The 19036-nt window shown below is 38.6% G+C and overlaps 2 protein-coding genes across 2 annotated transcripts; one reads left to right on the top strand and one right to left on the bottom strand.

Moving 5' to 3' along the window:
- Positions 1 to 11226: 11226 nt before the first annotated feature.
- LOC111331185 (uncharacterized) lies at positions 11227 to 14062 on the bottom strand. Its single transcript, XM_088750264.1, has 4 exons — positions 13234 to 14062; positions 12958 to 13067; positions 12371 to 12540; positions 11227 to 11853 (listed from the first exon to the last, which is right to left on the bottom strand). The coding sequence occupies exons 1-4, from the start codon at positions 13981 to 13983 to the stop codon at positions 11645 to 11647; spliced, it is 1239 nt and encodes a 412-aa protein (XP_088606390.1). The 5' UTR covers positions 13984 to 14062; the 3' UTR covers positions 11227 to 11644.
- Positions 14063 to 14588: 526 nt separating this feature from the next.
- LOC148738172 (uncharacterized) lies at positions 14589 to 18259 on the top strand. Its single transcript, XM_088749393.1, has 3 exons — positions 14589 to 15137; positions 17087 to 17317; positions 17435 to 18259. Exons 1-3 carry the CDS (start codon positions 14589 to 14591, stop codon positions 18257 to 18259), a joined length of 1605 nt encoding a protein of 534 aa, XP_088605519.1.
- Positions 18260 to 19036: the final 777 nt, after the last annotated feature.

The raw sequence follows: 19036 nt of genomic DNA, 5'->3' as shown, positions 1-19036 counted from the left end.
AGTGAACTACTTCCAAAAATTGTTTTTGTGCTTGTTTAGTTTCCTCTCATTCACGTATTCTCTGATTGTCAAGTCAGCATCCCTAACAAAGTTAAGAAAATCCTTCTTCACAAAAGTCAAATTACCCTTATCAAGCAGTTTTAGAGCCTAAGAAAGACTGCTTTTGTCAGATTATTTAAGTTTCTTCAAAATATCCAGTTCAAGCTCCATGTCAATCCTGCTTTGCGAAGTGACCTTTCTCTTGCCTTTCTTTGCTGACAGGGTATCTTTTCTTAGTTTAATCATTTGACAGAGAGCTGCCCTTGACATTCTGTACAAAGCAACATCATCCTCTGGTAAAATGCTCTGCTGAACCTCTACAGGCTTAGCAAGATTGTACCATTCGGACTGGGCGAAGTCGTAAACAAGAGAGTGCATAATTTCTGTCACGGCCCGAATTGTAGCGGATGAATGTTTAATGGACAAGTCGGTAAACACTAGAGTACATACCTCTGAATTTTTTGATGAACCTTCCAAATAGCTTGTTAAGAGTGTTCATCCAGCGCAATGTCAAATGAAGTTTGCGGTCTTTCTTTGCTTCCTCTGCAACTGCAGATACATGTTCCATGTAAACCGAAAACATGTGATTCACCAGATTTCGCAGCTCGTTGTAGCGAGCCTCGGGTATTTCCTCGATAAGCTGTCGATGGGTTTCCAAATGTTTCATGACTGGTTGTTTACGAAGCTGTTCAGATACGAAATTCCAGCACATGGGACGTTTACCCTCTAGTTTCATTATAACTTCGTCTAGTTCCTTTTTGGTAAGCGTCTGTGTTGCTTTCTTTTTTTGATTCCCGCCGCGATTTGCTTGATACTTTTTAGTGTTTTTCTTAACAAATGGTAATCACCACAGCGTACACTATTGAGTTATGGATTCACGCGGGAGGTTGCTAAGCACGAAAGAAGCGTAAGAGTCGCTCGAGGCGATAGGCGAGAGCGACTCTAGCTTCTTGAGTGCTTAGCAAACCTCCCAAGTGAATCCATAACTCAATAGTGTACGCTGTGGTGTTTACCATTTGTTTTATAACATAACATTGATACATTGTAGCTAAAGAGTTCCCTTTTATTTAACAAATCTTACGCGACCAGAAAAAACAAGCGCGCGCGTAAAAATAGTCTTTCCATTTGCTCACGTCAGCAGCGTACACCCATGGGCAAATGGGGGACGCTAAATTGACCAATCAGAGCGCGCGCTTTACTTTGGTTATGTTATAATTTTTGTTGGATTTACTGGTCGACGGTGCTTCACTAGTACCGGGAACGACTTTCGGCTCCGTCGACTTTTCTGTGCGACGATTAATATTTCCCGCTCTCTGTTGGCTTTTCGCTTTAGGTTCTTTCTTCCATCTTTATTTGGTTCCAAAGGTCCTGCACTGAAATCACTGTCGTCGTTGTTATCGTGCGTAGCGCTTGTTGAAGTTGAAAGTTCGCTATCAGGATCGCTGTCCGCGCCGGACCTCAGTTCCTCCTCAAAGTCTGATATTTCATCGAGCGAGTCATTCCACTCCAAGGAAATCGTAGAATCAACCTCCCAATATAGATTATCGGCATCATCTTTTCAGGTAAAACCTTTCCCGTGGATAAGAAAATCGCTCTCATCGATAAATCTCACCTCCACGCGCGACGCCATTTTTTTCTCACATTTTTTTCTTGGATGATGACTCTTGACATCACCGATTAAAGTCTGCGGACCTCTCGGAAAACCAACTTCCGATAAATGCAAGGGTCTAAAGAACTTTAGTGAAATTCACATCTCCCAAGGGTCTGACTGGGCGTTTCCGTCTCTGTCCCAATTATGGCTCTTGGTTTATTTAAAGACAATTTACGTGTACGGGGACAGTATACTAATAAACGGGTTATCCACCGCACAATTCAAACCTCCAATATCGCATCTATACTGCCTCTTTGAAGAAAAATGAAAGTCTCTGACCTCTCTTCCAAAAAAATAACGCATGGGGATCAACAGTTTTTCTTACCATATCTCGCTTCCACAATTGACGTCACGTACTTGCTGATGGCACTCTACAACATGAGTCCATCATCCCTATAGGGGTAGTCAGGCAGCACTGAAGGATCAGACACCTGTTACAAGGGCAACACACGAATTTTTTGGTGTGAATGACAATCTTGAAAAGAGCTGTACTGAGTAAACGGACAACCACACTATAATAAGTAGGGACCACCAATAACTTTAATGTAATAGTGGATGAATTCTTATATACACGGTCATAATTATTTTACCACAGAAGTGAGACATACCACAAATAGTCGAAGTCTAATGATGGTATTTTTTAAATAATTTGCACGAGCACTCGTCAGAAATCTGACGAGTGATAATTTGTTTCCAGACACGTTTTTTCTTCCGTGAGCGAGGCACAACTATCACTTTGCAGGGATTTAATGCACAAGTCTCTCTGCGTGAACGTACTCCTCTTTGCTCAAGGTCAGCCGGTAGTGTGCCATGCACATCCATTCTCCAATCTTACCAACTGATCATTCAACAGAGAAGGATACATCGGAAAAAAAATATGTGCTGATAAAACTGTAGGAACAGTCCAAGGAACCATAAAATATATTAAAGGTCTGGTCGAAGTCATAAGATAGGCTTTTATTATATAAACACGGATGAAATTCCAGGAGAGCTTTTGCGCGAAAACGGGATTATCTCCCCACGTGAAAATAACATGTTTTATTATCCAACTACACTACGTAGAATACAAATAACACCATAGACGAGTACAAATATCACGCGGTATTTGTACTCTAGAGTACCGGTTAAACAGGTTTTCTCGCATCGCGCAAGTGAAGAGTTGAATTGTAGCTACAAAAAAAAAAAAAATGGCAGACAATTTGAATCATATTTGCGACGACGAAGAGTCAGAATGGCTGGCAAATATACATCAAAGTTTATTAGATGAATCAAACGAAGAAAAACACCTAATCGACCGGGAAATTTCTTTATTTATTGAAGAAAATAGAAACAGCAACACGACAACGCGCCAATTCCTTTCCGCTTCGCATACTTCTGTCTCGCACTCTCCGTAAATAAATATCCGCGAAATTCGCCCGCGCCGAAATAACAGTTTGGCGTGTTGGATAATAAATAACTTATTAGACGTTTTGTTGTGTAGTATCGCTGAGTATTTTTACTAGTTATTTGTATTTTGACTCGACCTACGGGCTCGTCAAAATACGGCACTGCGATACTACACAATAAAAAGTCTAATAAGATACATATCTTCACGAGTGAAAATAGTGACGCCGTTACAACGATTACATGGTAAATCGCACCTTTCGCAGCAAAAGGGAAACGGTTTACTTTTTCATTGGTGTTTATATGATAAATAAAATATTACATGGCCGCTTGGAGATACGAAATTATTCTTCTCGAGATGAAAAATATTTCACTCGCTTGCTTCGCCCATTCGCGAGATATTTTCAACACTCTGAGAGAAATTTCGTATCTCTGCGCAACCATATCCTCTATTTACGGGTCTTATGAAAAGAGAAAATCCTGGCATTGTGTAAGAATCCCAAAAGCATGGACTGGGACTGATTTAACCATCGTCCTCATTCATATTTCCCTCCAATTTCGCTACGAGACCAACCAGGATCTTGATAAGTCACTGACCATACTCGAAGCAAAGGAGCAGTCAGAAGAAAAATTCAAATCAGTTCTTAGAACTTCTTCCGTTTCCTTTGTATACAAGATCGTCTGATCTGACAGTTCTTGAAAACTGGAGAGACCTGTGAGCTTCTATGATATATAAGCGAGATAGGTCCTTTGGTAACCCCAGCTGGTTAAATTATGCAGGCCTATTAACCAATGAAGAACGTGAGTCACACGGCACCTACCCTAAGGCTAATAGATCCTGGATGCCTTTCGCCCTAAGGGTTGTCCCGCTGTCAATCCAAGAACCCGGGGCGAGCAGTTCCTTTACTTCGAAGCTGCGAGAAGAAAACTGGATGATAGAATTGAGAAATGTTTGGTGTACTGAGAAATCTCCACAGCTGTGCTTGGGCCAGCCGAAGAAGCCAAAAAAAATAGCATAACCAAACTTTTGAACCTAACTGTTTGCTTTTGATAATTTACGACAGAAATGCACAAGGTTTCTCTATAGAAACTCACTCCGTAGCAAAATGGTAGCGCGTCTTACTCCAGATCAGAAGGCTGCGTGTTCGAGTCAAGGAGGCATGTCTTTAAAGTAAGACCATGACCTACTGGTGACTATCAAACGCGCCCTTTAAGACAGTGTGTCCCCGTTTTAATGTCCTATTGTGCCGTAGAAAAATTGCGATCCCAGTCTGAAGCAACAATCTGGTTAAACAGACGATTACGCTGCAGTACCAGTGTATATACGTGTATACATATCAAGATGAATTGTGTTTTTTTTTTTATTTGTTTTGTAATTACTGTCGAAACTATATTAGGCAGCCACCCTTGGGGAATGGCAAGTTGACCGCTTGTGTCCTCCCCAAGTGGGCAGCTTTAATTTAATTCTTCGCCATTTCTTAATGGGGGAATTCCTACCGAAGGTAACTCGAATCACGCGGTATATTTTCTACATAAGCACTTTGACCAATCCAATCATCTCTTTTGTTCGCCAAAAGGAATTACGAACAGGAGTTTAGAAAGATCCTTATGGAAATTGTGGACTATGCGGCATTTAGTTTGTATTCTGAATGGACAACATGCAAGTGATTGATGTAACTGAATGAAACCTCTAAAAAAAGCCTCCTCAGGGAATCCTTTAACTGATTTTCAACAACTACACAGGCAAGTCGATATAAGGATGGAAGACTTTCGATGAGACTCTAGAGTTTCCTGGACGCATTAAAATGAATTCTCAGAGATGAAATCCTCTAAATTTAGATATCACTGAGTAACTTGTACACTACGGCCGATGTTTCTTGCCGACATGATTTTTCTCCTCCTCCTCCTTCCATTATTTTGCTTTTTTGGCACCAAAACAGGCATTTCACTAAAATGATCTGTATTGTGGGTATTTTTTTTAACGAAAGGATCTTCTTCATAAGACTTAGGAATATCCACTTTTCCCTCGCTTTTCTTTTCATAATTATTAACCACGACTCGTACACTATGATAAATATATTTGCCATTGAGACTTCTATATCAAAAATTTTTAAAAAAGGCTGAATTGCTTGTAAATTTGGGAATAGAAAGTCCCATTGCCGAGTTTTTCAAGGGTCTCCTGACAAAATGGTCATCTTAGCGTACAAGGACTATTTGTCAATGATTTCAAGAAGAATCATGGAGATGTTAAGTGCATCAGCAGCATCATGATTCCTTTGTTCATTTTTTATCCTTTTTCAGGCTTTTCGTTATATTTTAGTCTATAGTGCTTGATGCATTTCTTTTCTCTATCATGAATATTGAGGAAACTCAAGGCTGAATCAGTTTTACATCGAGTGAAGCTATATTTTTCATAAGATTTTATTAATTTTTTTGTGATCTTTTTCATAATTTAGAAACTCAAGATGACTAGAATTTCATGATGAAATGCTTCATGTTGGTGGAAACATTTAGGATTTAGAAGTAACTCTCGAAAAAGAAACGACAACTTTGAGTTTAAATTTACAAGACATGTTTCGACATTCTCATGTCATCTTCAGTTGCAAATGAGCTTTTAACGGTTGTACATTTGAATTTATATTAAGGTACGTTACAAATTACGTGTCAGGGCTTACGTTACAATTTGAATATTAAATACGCAAAAAATGTAAAAAGCGCGCGCTTAACTAGATAAAAAAAAATAATAGTAATGATAAAATAAAAGACCAAGGAACAACATAATTAAAAGGAAAGAGACAATTCTAGATGCTTCAATTGCTGATTAAGAATGGGTTTTACCTACTTAATATGCAATTCCTCTTTGATCTTAATTTGACATTTTGAAGCGGCAGAATCTAGAAGATTTAGAAGTAATAATTTGGACCGCAGTTAAGCTTGCAATGTGCGCTCTATTGAATTCTGTCTAAGGTGCAGTTACAGAGTCATGACTGTACACGTTGGATGAATTCCGAAAATATATGTAACTGCTATCAAACATGGAGCTAGATAAAAATTGGAAAATTATTAACTTGCAATGATTGGAAACTATCTAGACTATAAATAATATTAACAAAAATAAACACCAATACTGTACAGTAAGTTATGATCCGAGAAAATGGTAAAAACAAAAAATAAAGAAAGAAATAAAAAGAACATAAAAAAGTGAGAAATTGGAAAACTTTAAGCCAGGTTTAACTAAGTACACTGAGAATAAGAGAAGGTAAAACAAACACTTCACACAGAGAAGAAACACACTCCCGGACACATTTGTTGGGACATAAGCTCTTTTGAAGGTCTTTGTCTCTCTGTCTCGTTATGCAATATATTCGTCTGTTCTTCATTTTATCCGTTGGCCACTTTTTCCGATGAAGTGGTCAGTCGATCACTCAAGAAATAAGATCTATAAAAAGTTTGGTTGAGAAATAATTTACGATAGAGATAAGTATAACTTACAATCTGCTTTCAGTCCGATATTTATTTTCATTTCAATAAAAAAAAAAATTATGATTGCTCAGCTAGATTTAAGGAACTTATAATTTCCTGAGTGGTTAAATAAAAGAGAGAATTTTTACATCTTTACCTCTAAATGTGTTCAAGATTTCCAAGATTTTAAGAAAGTTCGGCGTCGAATGGGTTCCATCTGAAGAACTGTGCAAAGGTAAATCCTACTAAGTGGCCCTTTTGAGAAATACGCAAAAAGTAGAGAGACAAAAGTAATAAATCAGTGGATCAATAAATTAAAAGAAAAATTATCAACAGAGATAAGTATGCCTTAATTGACATTTTGTGGACGCACCATAGCAAGTTCATTACGTTTATCGTATAAGGGGCAAACTTACTGAATTGTGAATAGGTCAAGACAGAGGGCATTTTTTCTTAATTTTTGTAATTGCCCCGGGCAAAATGACTTGAGAATGATTGGCTGAAAATCACTTGGCAACGGCTGTCAAGATAAAGAAATTTCTGTTTGTTTTGTAACAATGGCGTCCCGTTTTGCGCGAGATCAGTAAGAAAACATTTTGCCCCTTACTTTATAAACAAGTAATCACATGGTTCCCCGTAAAATTAATGATTGATATCACTTGTGTTTTCGGAAGCTGCAGAAATTGCCCTCGTCGCTGCGCAACTCGGGCAATTTCAGCAACTTCCGAAAACACGCGTGATATTAATCCTAAATTTTACTTGGCCCCATGCGATTACCAATACTTATTGTGCCGAAGAGGGCTGAAAGGGAGGATATAGAAAGAGTTGGAGGCAACACTTTATGATGGGGGAAAAGCCACTTCCTCAAGTTGTAAAGTGTACACGTCAACGTATGTATCCCAGGGAAGGTCATCTGACTGCTCCACGAATCATCAACATGTCAAAGTATCCATGCTATTAAACCAATAAGGCTGTTTGCAACATCAGTAGGAATTTAATAAGGATATATCCTGTCTCCTCTCTTACATACTTAAGCAAGCCGTAGACGAAAAGAAATTGAATGCGAAGAGGGAGGAATCTAATAGAAATCATCTAATAATAATAACAATAATAATAATAATAATAATAAGGGAAGGCTGAGTTAGAGAGGATAAAGTCCAACTGGAAGATTACGAGAAAAGGAAAAAAGGAACAGAGCTGCGCTCCTGAGAGAGGGTAAAACTCTCTTTGTGGGGTCAGTTTGGTTGCCTATATGGAGAAGGAGAAGTCGAAACTGAGAAAGCTGAAGAGGCATTTCTGGAGCAGGAAAAAGAACGAAGACGCCAGAAGGATGAATAGAGAGTTCCAACTAGATCCTGGAAGAGTATATGCAAGTTCAAAGAGACAATAGAGAGTCAAGGAGAGTGTGAGAGACCTAGATATGAGAATGGGAAGCAGGATAAGAAAATGATTCATAGGATATTCACGGATGTGAATGAGGTGTCGAGTTTCTGGAAGGCTCTTTGGGAGTCAGAAGGGGATGGAAAAATAGAAACAGAGTGGCTAGATGAGATCAGATGTGTGGTGAGTGAGAATGTCCCGGAGCTACCAGAGGGACCTTTTGAGTTATGCGCGGAGCAAGCTAAGAAAGTTATATTGAAGAAGAGGAACTAGAGTGCCCCAGGCCCAGACCGCATTGTGAACTATTGGTGGAAGAGAGTGAATGTTGTCCATGATGGGATTGCGAGAGGATCTCAGGCTAAAGCACAGGGAGACCAAGAGATTCCATTATTGTTAGCTGAAGGAAAGTCTTCGCTGTTACCAAAACAAGGCGAGTTTACGCGCGCCAATCAGAGGCCTATTACATGTCCTAACACTATCTATAAGTGGTTCACGTCATGTGTCTTGAAGCCTGTAGACAGCCATCTGATAGATAACGATTTGATGGCGTGGGAGAGCTGTTTTATAGTTCTTAACAGCTACCACATGTTTAACGTGGAGCTGGCGAACATATGGGGTGCTTACCTCATTCACGTTATCTCTTAACTTTGAACTCAACCATAGAACTCAAACGAGAGTTAGCTGGCTACGCCGTGCTGAAGTGCCTTTAATACGCCGAAATGACCATTCACGCCAAATGATACGTGAATGGTTTAACCGTGCGTCACTACATACTAAAGATAATGCTATGTAAAGAAGCGTAAATTTACATTTACAAAACCATTAAACTGCCTTTACGCTGTTGTTAAAAGCGGCTTTGCTTCACAATTCCGCCAACTTTACGTCAATCGTTTTAGTGTTCAGGTTAACTTTACGGTTCGTTTACGTGAGCGTAAAGTCGCGTAAATCCAAACTTACGTTTGCATTAACGTCACGTTTAAGCCGACGTAAATTTGCGTTTTCGTGCTGTGCATGTCCCTGTATACGCGTATAATACAGAAGTAAGAGCTAACAGAGTAGATGCAAGGTTTGTAGACAAAGGAAGCAAGATCGTCACTTTACTAGAAATGAGCTGCGCTTGGACAGAAAACCGTCACCAGAAAGACCAGGAAAAGACGCCAAAGTACGCTGCTCTGCGCTGGAAACTTACACAGCAATACCCTGGATTCGAGATACGTCAAGTCAACTTAATTTTAGATGTCTTAGGGGGATACCTAACGAACGTTCAATCAAGGTTTTCCTCTGTTTATTTTCTTAGTTGTTTTACTTCAGAATGCGCGGAAATCTGCTGAAATATCGAAAAGTGTCCAATTCTCGTCTTCTTTGGAGTGACCTGATGGAAACTTCATGGAGAAATCCAGCATCACGCCATCGTGATAACGTACATAATTTTGACAAATGACCGGTGTTACGATAGTTTCGTGTAGATCAGCCAACTTTAACATGTTTCTTATAACAGACAAGTATAACGGTGTATCGTCAGAGGATTTCGGATTGCTCGAATTCCTATAAAAGAAGGTAAAGTACTCGCAATCTGTATGCTATGCACACGATTTAAGGTACATGTTTGTAGTCACGTCGGGTAGTGCTGCATGAAAATTCATCAATTTTTTTTTAAAATATTAAAGCTAGAGGCGAGATCCCTCTTCGGGCTATTGTTCACAAGATAACATTCTTTCAATGTCTTGCACTTTTAATTTGTCTGAAACGTTTGTTGTTGAGAAGATTAGATGTAAACATTGCCTATTTATGCAATATCTGATTTTTGAACTTCTTTCGCGAATTGTCACTATGAAAAATAGTGGCCGGCCTGCAGAGATTCTCACATATTTAAAAACTAGAATATTATAACTTAGTGCGTAGTTTCAGTTCCAGATTCGGTGTACTTTTGGAGAAATTTAGACAAACGTTTTCCCTGTGTACCGCAAAAATGACCGAAACTGTACCAAGATAAGTAATCTATTGGTGTATCCACACTTAGTCCCAGAGAAAATTGAATGCATCAAAGTAAAGACGAATAATGTCACTATGTATGCTATAATTACCAATCTGTAATGTTGTATTTAGCTTGAGATGGGGAAATAAACATTTTACACTTTTTTGCGATATTTTTATATGAAAGTGAGGCCCCAAGCCTCGAGCAAACAGCCGTTGTTACCAGGGCAACAAGAGTACTGCAACCTTTAAAAAGGGCATTTTTGTGCATTCCCCCTGAGTGCCTAACTGCATGCAAAATTTGAAATGGGGTTTAAAGTTTTCATTTCACGAGATGTTTAATTCTTACAGACTCGTTCTTAAATCACAAGTGCATATGTTTTGATTTCATACTTTGCCTTTTGACAGCTGGAATTGACATTCTTTGCGAGCAATCATTTAATCTTACCGTGGAATTCCACATTGCAACTCAATTTTTTCTTTCAAAGCAAGCACAGTCATTGATGTGACGACATCGCTTACTACGACTTTGTCAATGGATGTGAGAACAATTTGTATAGGAAAAGGACTATTCTTGGAGGAAAAACTTGACGAGGTATCTTATTGATTTCATAAAAATCACAAATTTTTTTTGTTTCTGATTTTTTTATCTCTGTTTACGTCTTAAAAACGATTACGTAGGAAACTAGTCAATTGCACGCGCAAGATCTTTCCATTTTTGGAGTGTCAATGTGTATTGTAACCTGTTAGGTCTACAGGCCTTGTAAGTTAAAAACTGTCTTTGAAACAGAATTTGTCCCTGAGGGTGTATGCATCAGTAAGTGGCTTTTGCCAAGGGTGGGGCTCTCTTTGTTCTCTTGCAATTCCACGTTAAAATCATGCATTTGTGACTTCAAAAAGCCCACACCTTCCATTCAATACCAGAACTTCTGAACCATACACCCCTGACCTATAATTAGTTTAGGCTAAGTATTGCAAACAGCCCCTAGGGGTCAACCACTAGGTATGCTACTGATGTTTACTCCCACATGCCTGACAAATTTCAACAAATGCCCCCCGAGTCCCTCCAATGGGAGGCCATTAAAAAATGTATTACCTTTCAACTAAATACCCTTTCACGCCTTTATATGCTACACTGAAGTGTAACCACGTTTGTCATACAGGTTCTTTTTACAGTTGGTTTGTGTACAAGTATTGTACCTTAATACTTTGACTGCGTAATGTTTTAGACAATTAATAGTAGAAAGTTATGGCATTCCAAAATGCTTTTTTTTCTAAAGTTTAACAGTATTGAGTTGTTTAATATAGTTCTTTTTAAAGTTTGAGTAATCAGTGGTTCAAGCAGCATCGTGAAATTAGTTCTGTACAACATGTATACCTTTGAAAACCAAAAGATTGAATCTAGGCTTTAGACGTTAACATGAGTTAACATTAAATAGAATGAGAATTGCACGCTTGTTACAGTATGTCGGGATTGAGATTGTATGAGACTATCATGAATAAGCTGTCTTTTATTGAGTCGAAGTCAGAATTTTCCTGACAAAAAGGGTCTTGGACAGTTCTTTAACAGGAGAAAACATCAGTCGGCTCCATGGGGGCTTGGACTATGGGTAGGTGGTTAACGTGATAAAGTGCAGGCATTTACAAAATAATTTTGAAAATTGATTAAGGTATGTAAAATGTATTATTTCAACCATACACTAAACGAGACATTTTGAAATGTACACAGCCAACTTCAAAAACATAGTTGGCATTTTAGCTTCTACACAAATGTACATTAAGTGGAAAATTGTTCTTCATGTACAAAAACGCATCCATGCAGTGTTTTGGCTCAACCTCTTCAGGGGATGGTATAAGGTCCTCGCAGGCTTTCCGGAGGTCAGGATGAAGAAAATATGATGGAGTTTGTAGTACCCCTGAGTGGGAAACAACTTCCTTTAGCTGGTCTTCTGTCACAGGCCATCCTGAAAGAGAGAATATCTGTTCAAGTCCGTTTACAATAAAATATTGGGTTTTCACTTGCTAACTACTCAGTTTCAGTTACATTATCACTAATTTTATTAGTGTTCCACTGTTATGCTTTTCTGCATCCTTCACTAATAGTGCAAACTGTCCTGCACAATTGTAATGTTATTATTTACATGAGGAAGTTTCAGGAAAGGATTGAAGTGATTATCGAGATTGAAAACCATCGACACTTTAGACTTAGTTTTTATGAACTCAGCATTCCATGATGCAATGTGAATCAAAATGATAAGGAATTGGTTTCGTTCATGACTCTATTCGAATAAACTTTGCTTTAGTAGGGCACACAATGACAAATCACTACTATGAAAGGTAATTCATTGTAAAAATTATATGATACTGTGTGAACCAGAGTCGTGAGGTGTCAAAATTTTTCAAGTCTCATTGCATGTGATAGAACTACCAGCAGCGTCTATTTTATTGCCTGATTAAAGAAAACTGATTAAGATTCTTTACCGCACTCTTCCAACCCATATTCTTGTAGAAAGTTGTAAATGTGATCCGGCACTCCATCAGGAAGAGAAGTATTTTTTTGTCTTCTGATTCTGTGAGTGTTCCAGATGGTTTCTCGAAATGAGTCTAGCTGTTTTTGTATGACTGGAATTAAAATTAAAGCCAACAGCATCCTGAGGGAAAAAAAAAAGAAGGTAAAAGTTAGGTACTACCATAACTGGAACTTGCAATTGGATATGAACAATTATGCCCAGGCCTTGTTTCATACTGTTCTTGACAAACCTGACTTCATTTGAACACTTTAGGAAACCATATTTGTATTTTCTCACTTTTTTGAAGATTACAAAGAGACACTAACAGACACTTCTGTCATGGGCTTTGATACTGTTTTGGCCCCAAGTATGGTTAAACCACTTGTAGATCCATGTGAATCTCTTCTTAAGCTACAAGTTCCCAAGGAAGATGTCCTCTGCAATTTTATTCTCAGAGGATACACCATAAGCAATACTCTTCACTATTTTTACAAAATATGCACTTTTTTTCCACATTGGTAATGCATGTCGTCCAATAAGGAAAAATTAGATGATTACTTATGGGTCTCATTGTCTGGGTCATATAGGCCTTGGTCTTTCAGCATGCAGAGCTGCACTTTAAAATATCTTTCTAACCTCTCGTGTAACTCCCTCCACCAACGCTCAATCTGTCAATTAATTAAATACTGCAATAAGTATGAACGCTTACAGTTGTCTTTACATGTATATTACACTACTTCTTGACTTCTTCTTGATGTAAACTACACATCCACATTATATATACGCACACATGTATCTTTATCTCAAACCAAAAATTTGTTATATAGTATCTACCTGATTTGCTGTTGATGGTCCATACACAACTGTATCAGTTGGTTCTATGTCGCCATGGTTTTGTCTCAGAAATGCCTGCATGGTAGCCATAATGCCAGTTTCATTGCCCCTGTCAACTCTTATGATTGATGGCATTTTCCTAGACTCGTAAAAGTACTCCAAATACCATCGACCTATAAGCTTTGGATCAGAGTTGGTCACCCATACTCTTAACCATAGCAACTTACGACTTGCGGTATCAATGCTGCCATAAACTGCAAGTGGGAGTGTCCTATTCTGATATCCCATTAATTTGTCATGACCGTCCATGGAATGGACCCAATTAACTCCTTTTGTTGTAAACTGCCCCTTAACTTTCTTATTCCTATTGGTGGGACATCTTGCTGCTAGACCAACAGGGTCGAGATCAAACATAAAATCGTGCACTAAATCTCTAGGTACATTGAGTTTGTACTCTTGCCTTAACTTATTTTGCATTGCTCTATACACAGGAAGACATCCAGGACCGTCAAGTTCATTCTTGATTGCTTCCTTTACTTCTTCAACCGAAATTCTCGTGTCAGAGAAATGTATATCAAACTCTCGAAGTCTTCTATCAAGAGTACGAAGACTCCACGCATACTGTGGAAAGTCTCGTACGAGAAAGTTTAATATTTCCTCTCGTCGCAACCCTCGACTGACGTATGTCTCCATGTCTTCCCTTAGTTTTGCGTCAGATCGCCAGGTAGGATTTCGAACATTGGAAGCCATTTTGTTCCATCCCTAGAATATTTCCCAGTTCCCCTCCCCTTTTTAAAATCGGAAAGCCTTATGGGCTATGGCAACGATAGGCCACTGAGTTTAAATGATTTGCGTTTTACTTTTTCTTTTGCTTTTATTTTAGAAATTATTTGACAAAAGCGTTTCATTTCGCTTTCGTTCTAGGACAGAAGAGAGTTGTTATTTTCATTTTCCTCAGCTAATTATTTTTAACATCAATCAATTCTTTGTTTTGATTGCACTTTGTTTTTAAGTTGTTTTGCTTTATAATTCATTTTTTGTTGCATTTATAACTGCTTAGTAATTTAATTTTGATTTTATTTTGATTATCCAATTTAATGTCTGATTGAGTTGGTTTTGATTTTATATCAGATATTTTTGAAAAATCTTAACAAAACAACTCAAAATATGAATGGCAAGCATCGGCCACCATACACGAGTCAGCATCTGCATTGAGAGGTTTCGCAAGACAATTCAGAATAGATGGAGTTGAGGGTTTTGGGCCAAATCAATTCATGCAGGAGGCAAAACCGGCAGTCTTGAAAATCATGAGAGAGAACCGCCAGACAAGACTCAAGATGATTCTTTCTTGCGAGATGAAGAGGCGAGCTATGGATGGAGAAGTTCAGTATCTTCACGCTTATTTTCACACCATCACAATTGAAAATCTTGAGGCAACTGATGAAAGCGAAGCGTATGAAAGATTCATGCAAACTATTCAAGAAAGAATTGAAGAATTCAACAGTAACGGAAGTAACTGGGAGTTTCACAGAGTCATTTCACTTGACCTGCATCTTGTAGAGTACAACCTTTTGAACGGCAGCTCTTGCATCGAACTTCCGAAAGAGATTAAAGGAAAAAAAGCAATAATCAATATGGAAAATCAAGATAATGAATGTTTTAAGTGGCGCATTACAAGAGCGCCTTATCCAGTTGAGAAAAACCCTCAAAGAATAACAAAGATTCTTAAAGAACAATCTGATCAACTCGACTGGAGAGGAATCAACTTCCCGGTTGAGCTTGACAAGATAAAAAAGTTTGAAAAACAGAACGAAAATATCGCGGTAAACGTGTTTGGTTATGAAAGAGAGGCCAGAGTCTATCCTCTCAGAATAAGCAAGTCACCAGCCGAGGAAAGAGGCCAGGTAATTAATCTTCTTCTTATCGAGAAAGACGGAGACGCAGTTGCTAATAAGCACTACTACTTGATAAACAACATCAGCAGGCATATGGTATTTCGAAGGCTGGACTGGACTGGACTGGACTAGTAAAACGCGGACTAGTAAAACGCGATTTCTTTAATTTGAAGAACCCGAATGATTTAGGGCTACAATTACGAGTTTAATTACGGGAAAATCCTCCTTGAACTTAACAATTTGATAGCGAGTGAGTTATAAAGAAAACAAACGTTATTCAAATTAAAGAGAAAGCTTTCCCCGAAACATTCTTATTTGTAAAGGTAGTTAAAAGGCTTCCGAACAAATTTTCAAAATTTTTTTGAAAAGTAACTGTCACGATGTGACACCTGTCAATTGAAGAGTAAAGAAGCTTACGCTTTTGAAGAAACAGCAGTACTGGTGTGACAAACACACACGACTTAACTGATTATGCGACTATTTTCTCGTAAACTGAAAAACAGAGATCTTACGAAAATTTTTAGTGTAATAGAAAAAACCCGAGCCCCCGATGGGACTTGAACCCACGACCCTCCGTGATCTAGTCGGATGCTCTAACCACTGAGCTACTGGAGACTCTATGGTGAGCAAGGGTCAACTTGTGGGCCTCGACTGGAACCGCATCGCGCGGCTACACAGCCAAGTATTGGTAAGCACCTGTGAAAACTCACTAACAGCATCACGCTGTCACATTAAGGCATATCAAGATGCGGCCAACCAACCTCCAAAGTGAGCATGTAAAGATGAAACAATTTTTAGTGTAATAGAAAAAATCCGAGCTCCAGATGGGACTTGAACCCACGACCCTCCGTGATCTAGTCGGATGCTCTAACCACTGAGCAACTGGAGACTCTATGGTGAGTAAGGGTCAATTTGTGGGCCTCGACTGGAACCGCATCGCGCGGCTACACAGCGAAAATTATTTTTTTATTTCCAACAACGATTAATCTTCGAAGATTTACCTCTGTTCCGTTTTAAAATGTCTCGGAAAGTCAAATTGTAAGTGAATGCAAATATGTGTTATGGAATTGTCAGTCTGCTTGTTTGTTTTCTGTAATGGCGTGTATAAATCGGTTTTTCTTCCACCGAAAAGCTGAAGTCAATGAGACTCTTTCTACCTAGACACAAGGAGATTTAATGCGACCTTTATTCATCGAATTCCTGCGTTTCTGCCGTGAAATTTACGACGAAAGTGTATTTTAAGATTTTGAACTGCTGCTGAATAAAATTCTTTCTTTGTTAGCCTAAACTTATAAAATCGTTTGTATCTGGCGCATGTCAAACCCATTTGTAGCTTAAAGGTCAAACAGGGATTGTCACTCACTGAATTGGCTCGCCATTAAGTCTTGTGACCGCCTTCGTATGAAATTGTTTTTTTGTTGTTGTGGTTGTTGTTAAGTCCGCGTTTTATTAGTCAGCGTATTACTAGTCCGCGTTTTACTAGTCCGCGTTTCACTAGTCCGCGTTTTACTAGTCTACATTTTACTAGTCTGCGTTTTACTAGTCCGCGTTTTACTAGTCCAGTCCAGTCCAGTCCAGTCCGCGAAATACCATATGCCACCTCAGCAGGCTTCTCTCGAGTCAAGTTTAAAAGCATAAGGAACCAAAAGAATTTTGTCTCAGGTGTTTGAATCACTTTTCAAGCAGAGAAAAGCTTGCGGAGCACGAGGAGTATTGCGCAAAAAATGAGACTGTCAAGATTCAAATGCCAAAAAATGGAACTTATCAAATTCAAGAAACATAACCGATCAATAAGAGTGCCCTTTGTTGTTTATGCTGACTTTGAATCTTTCACAAAACCTATTCACTCTTGTGAGCCAAGAAGTGATAAGAGCTTTACCATTAAATATCAAAAACATAAACCGTCCGGCTTTTGCTGTAAGGTTGTCTGCTTTGATGACCAGCTTTATTCTCAAAAGCCAGTCATCTATAGAGCAAAGTCTGAAGATGAGGATGTTGCTCAGATCTTTGTTGAAATGCTAGAAGAGAACATCAAGAAGATTCACAAAAAATTTGACTTTAAAAAGAAGATGATCTTCACTGATGAAGAAAAGGAAATATTCAATGCGGTGAAGTGCTGTTGGATATGTGGTGAGTCTTTCACCACTGATCCTGTTGTGCTCGCTTTGATTGGCAACTTGTGCGACAAAGTTAGAGATCACTGTCATTTCACTGGCAAGTATAGAGGAGCTGCACACAGAAATTGCAATTTTCAATTCGCAAAGTCAAAGTTCACTCCTGTCATATTTCACAACTTGTCTGGTTAGGACTCTCATCAGTTCGTCAAGAATCCTGGGGAGACTGAGGGAGACATAAAATGCATTCCCAATAATGAAGAGAAGTACATCAGCTTCAGCAAATCTGTTGCTGTTGGCTCTTACACCAACAAAGAAGAAGAAGGAGTTGACATCAAGACTAAGCTTCGCTTTATCGATAGTTTAAAGTTCATGGCTTCTTCTCTCGATAAACTGGTTAGTAATCTGAGCCATTATAAGCTGAAGAAAACTGGGGAGGTGTTCAAGGACGCTGAAATCGAATTGATCTCAAGAAAGGGTGTTTATCCATATGATTACATGAGCAGCATTGAAAAGTTCGGAGAAACAGAAATTCCACCAAAAAGAGAGTTTTACTCAAAGCTGAATGACTGTGATATAAGTGATGAAGATTATGCAAAGAAAATCTGGAATGAGTTCAAAATGAAGAACATGGGTGATTATCATGATCTTTATCTCAAATCAGATGTTCTCTTGCTTGTAGATGTGTTTGAAGAATTCAGAAACTTCTGCCTTGAGAATTACAATCTCCATCCTGCTTGGTATTACATTGCTCCCGGATTGGCTTGGGATGCAGCATTAAAGGTAACAAAAGTTGAGATTGAGCTTTTGAGTGATCCAGACATGCTTCTGATGTTTGAGAAAGGAATTCGTGGAGGAATCTCAATGATCCCAAATCGCTATGGAGAAGCAAACAACAAATATATAAATTTAAAGTTTGACGGAGAAAAACCATCAAAATATCTGGCTTATCTTCACGCAAACAATCTTTATGGATGGGCAATGTGCAAACCTCTACCTGTCAGAGGTTTCAAATGAATGAGTCAAGCAGAGATTGAAGACTAGAGAGTGTGAGAGAAATATCCCCTGCATTCTTGAGGTTGATCTTGAATATCCAAAAGAGCTTCATGATCTTCACAACGATTATCCTCTTGCTCCAGAGAGAATCATGATAAGCTCAAACAAAGTTGAGAAACTTGTGCCAAGTCTGAACGGTAACAAGAAATATATCATTCATCACCAGAATCTCAAACAGTGCCTTGAACTCGGCTTGAGACTGAAAAAGATTTACAGAGGAATCAAATTTGAAGAAGAACCTTGGCTGAAAAGTTATATAGAGCTCAACACAAATTTGCGCACGAATGCAAAGAATGAATTTGAAAAGGATTTCTTCAAGTTGATGAACAACTGTCTTTGGAAAAACAATGGAAAACATCAGGAAACGAGTTGATGCTAGGCTTCTCAACAATCGAAAGAAAGCACAAAGGCTTTCAGCAAAACCAAACTTCAAGCATTGCACAATATTTGACGAAAATCTCATTGCGATACATATGGGGAGAACATCAATAAAGTTTGACAAGCCAGTTTTCTGTGGAATGGCTATTCTTGATCTCAGCAAGACTTTGATGTACGATTTCCACTTCAACTACATAAAAAAGAAATATAGAGATAAAGCCAAGCTTCTTTTCACAGACACTGACACTCTCATGTATGAGATTGAAACTGAAGACTTTTACAAAGACATAGTAGCAGATGTTGAAGAAAAGTTTGACGCCAGCAACTTCCCAAAAGACCACATTTCAAAGATCTCAACTG

This window comes from Stylophora pistillata, chromosome 2 (assembly GCF_964205215.1).
Source record: "Stylophora pistillata chromosome 2, jaStyPist1.2, whole genome shotgun sequence".
NCBI classification, from domain to species: domain Eukaryota; kingdom Metazoa; phylum Cnidaria; class Anthozoa; order Scleractinia; family Pocilloporidae; genus Stylophora; species Stylophora pistillata.
This window is presented reverse-complemented; position numbering and strand designations above follow the sequence as displayed.

What these genes read in the sequence shown, in the direction of transcription:
- LOC111331185 (XM_088750264.1), bottom strand. Translation starts at nt 13,983, where the DNA reads ATGGCTTCCAATGTTCGAAATCCTACCTGGCGATCTGACGCAAAACTA. An exon ending in GACCATCAACAGCAAATCAG is followed by an intron (nt 13,068 to 13,233) that starts GTAGATACTATA and finishes ATTAATTGACAG; the next exon opens with ATTGAGCGTTGGTGGAGGGA. An exon ending in CCAGACAATGAGACCCATAA is followed by an intron (nt 12,541 to 12,957) that starts GTAATCATCTAA and finishes TTTTTCCCTCAG; the next exon opens with GATGCTGTTGGCTTTAATTT.
- LOC148738172 (XM_088749393.1), top strand. Translation starts at nt 14,589, where the DNA reads ATGAAGAGGCGAGCTATGGATGGAGAAGTTCAGTATCTTCACGCTTAT. An exon ending in CAGCCGAGGAAAGAGGCCAG is followed by an intron (nt 15,138 to 17,086) that starts GTAATTAATCTT and finishes TATTCTCAAAAG; the next exon opens with CCAGTCATCTATAGAGCAAA. An exon ending in TTGGCAACTTGTGCGACAAA is followed by an intron (nt 17,318 to 17,434) that starts GTTAGAGATCAC and finishes TTGTCTGGTTAG; the next exon opens with GACTCTCATCAGTTCGTCAA.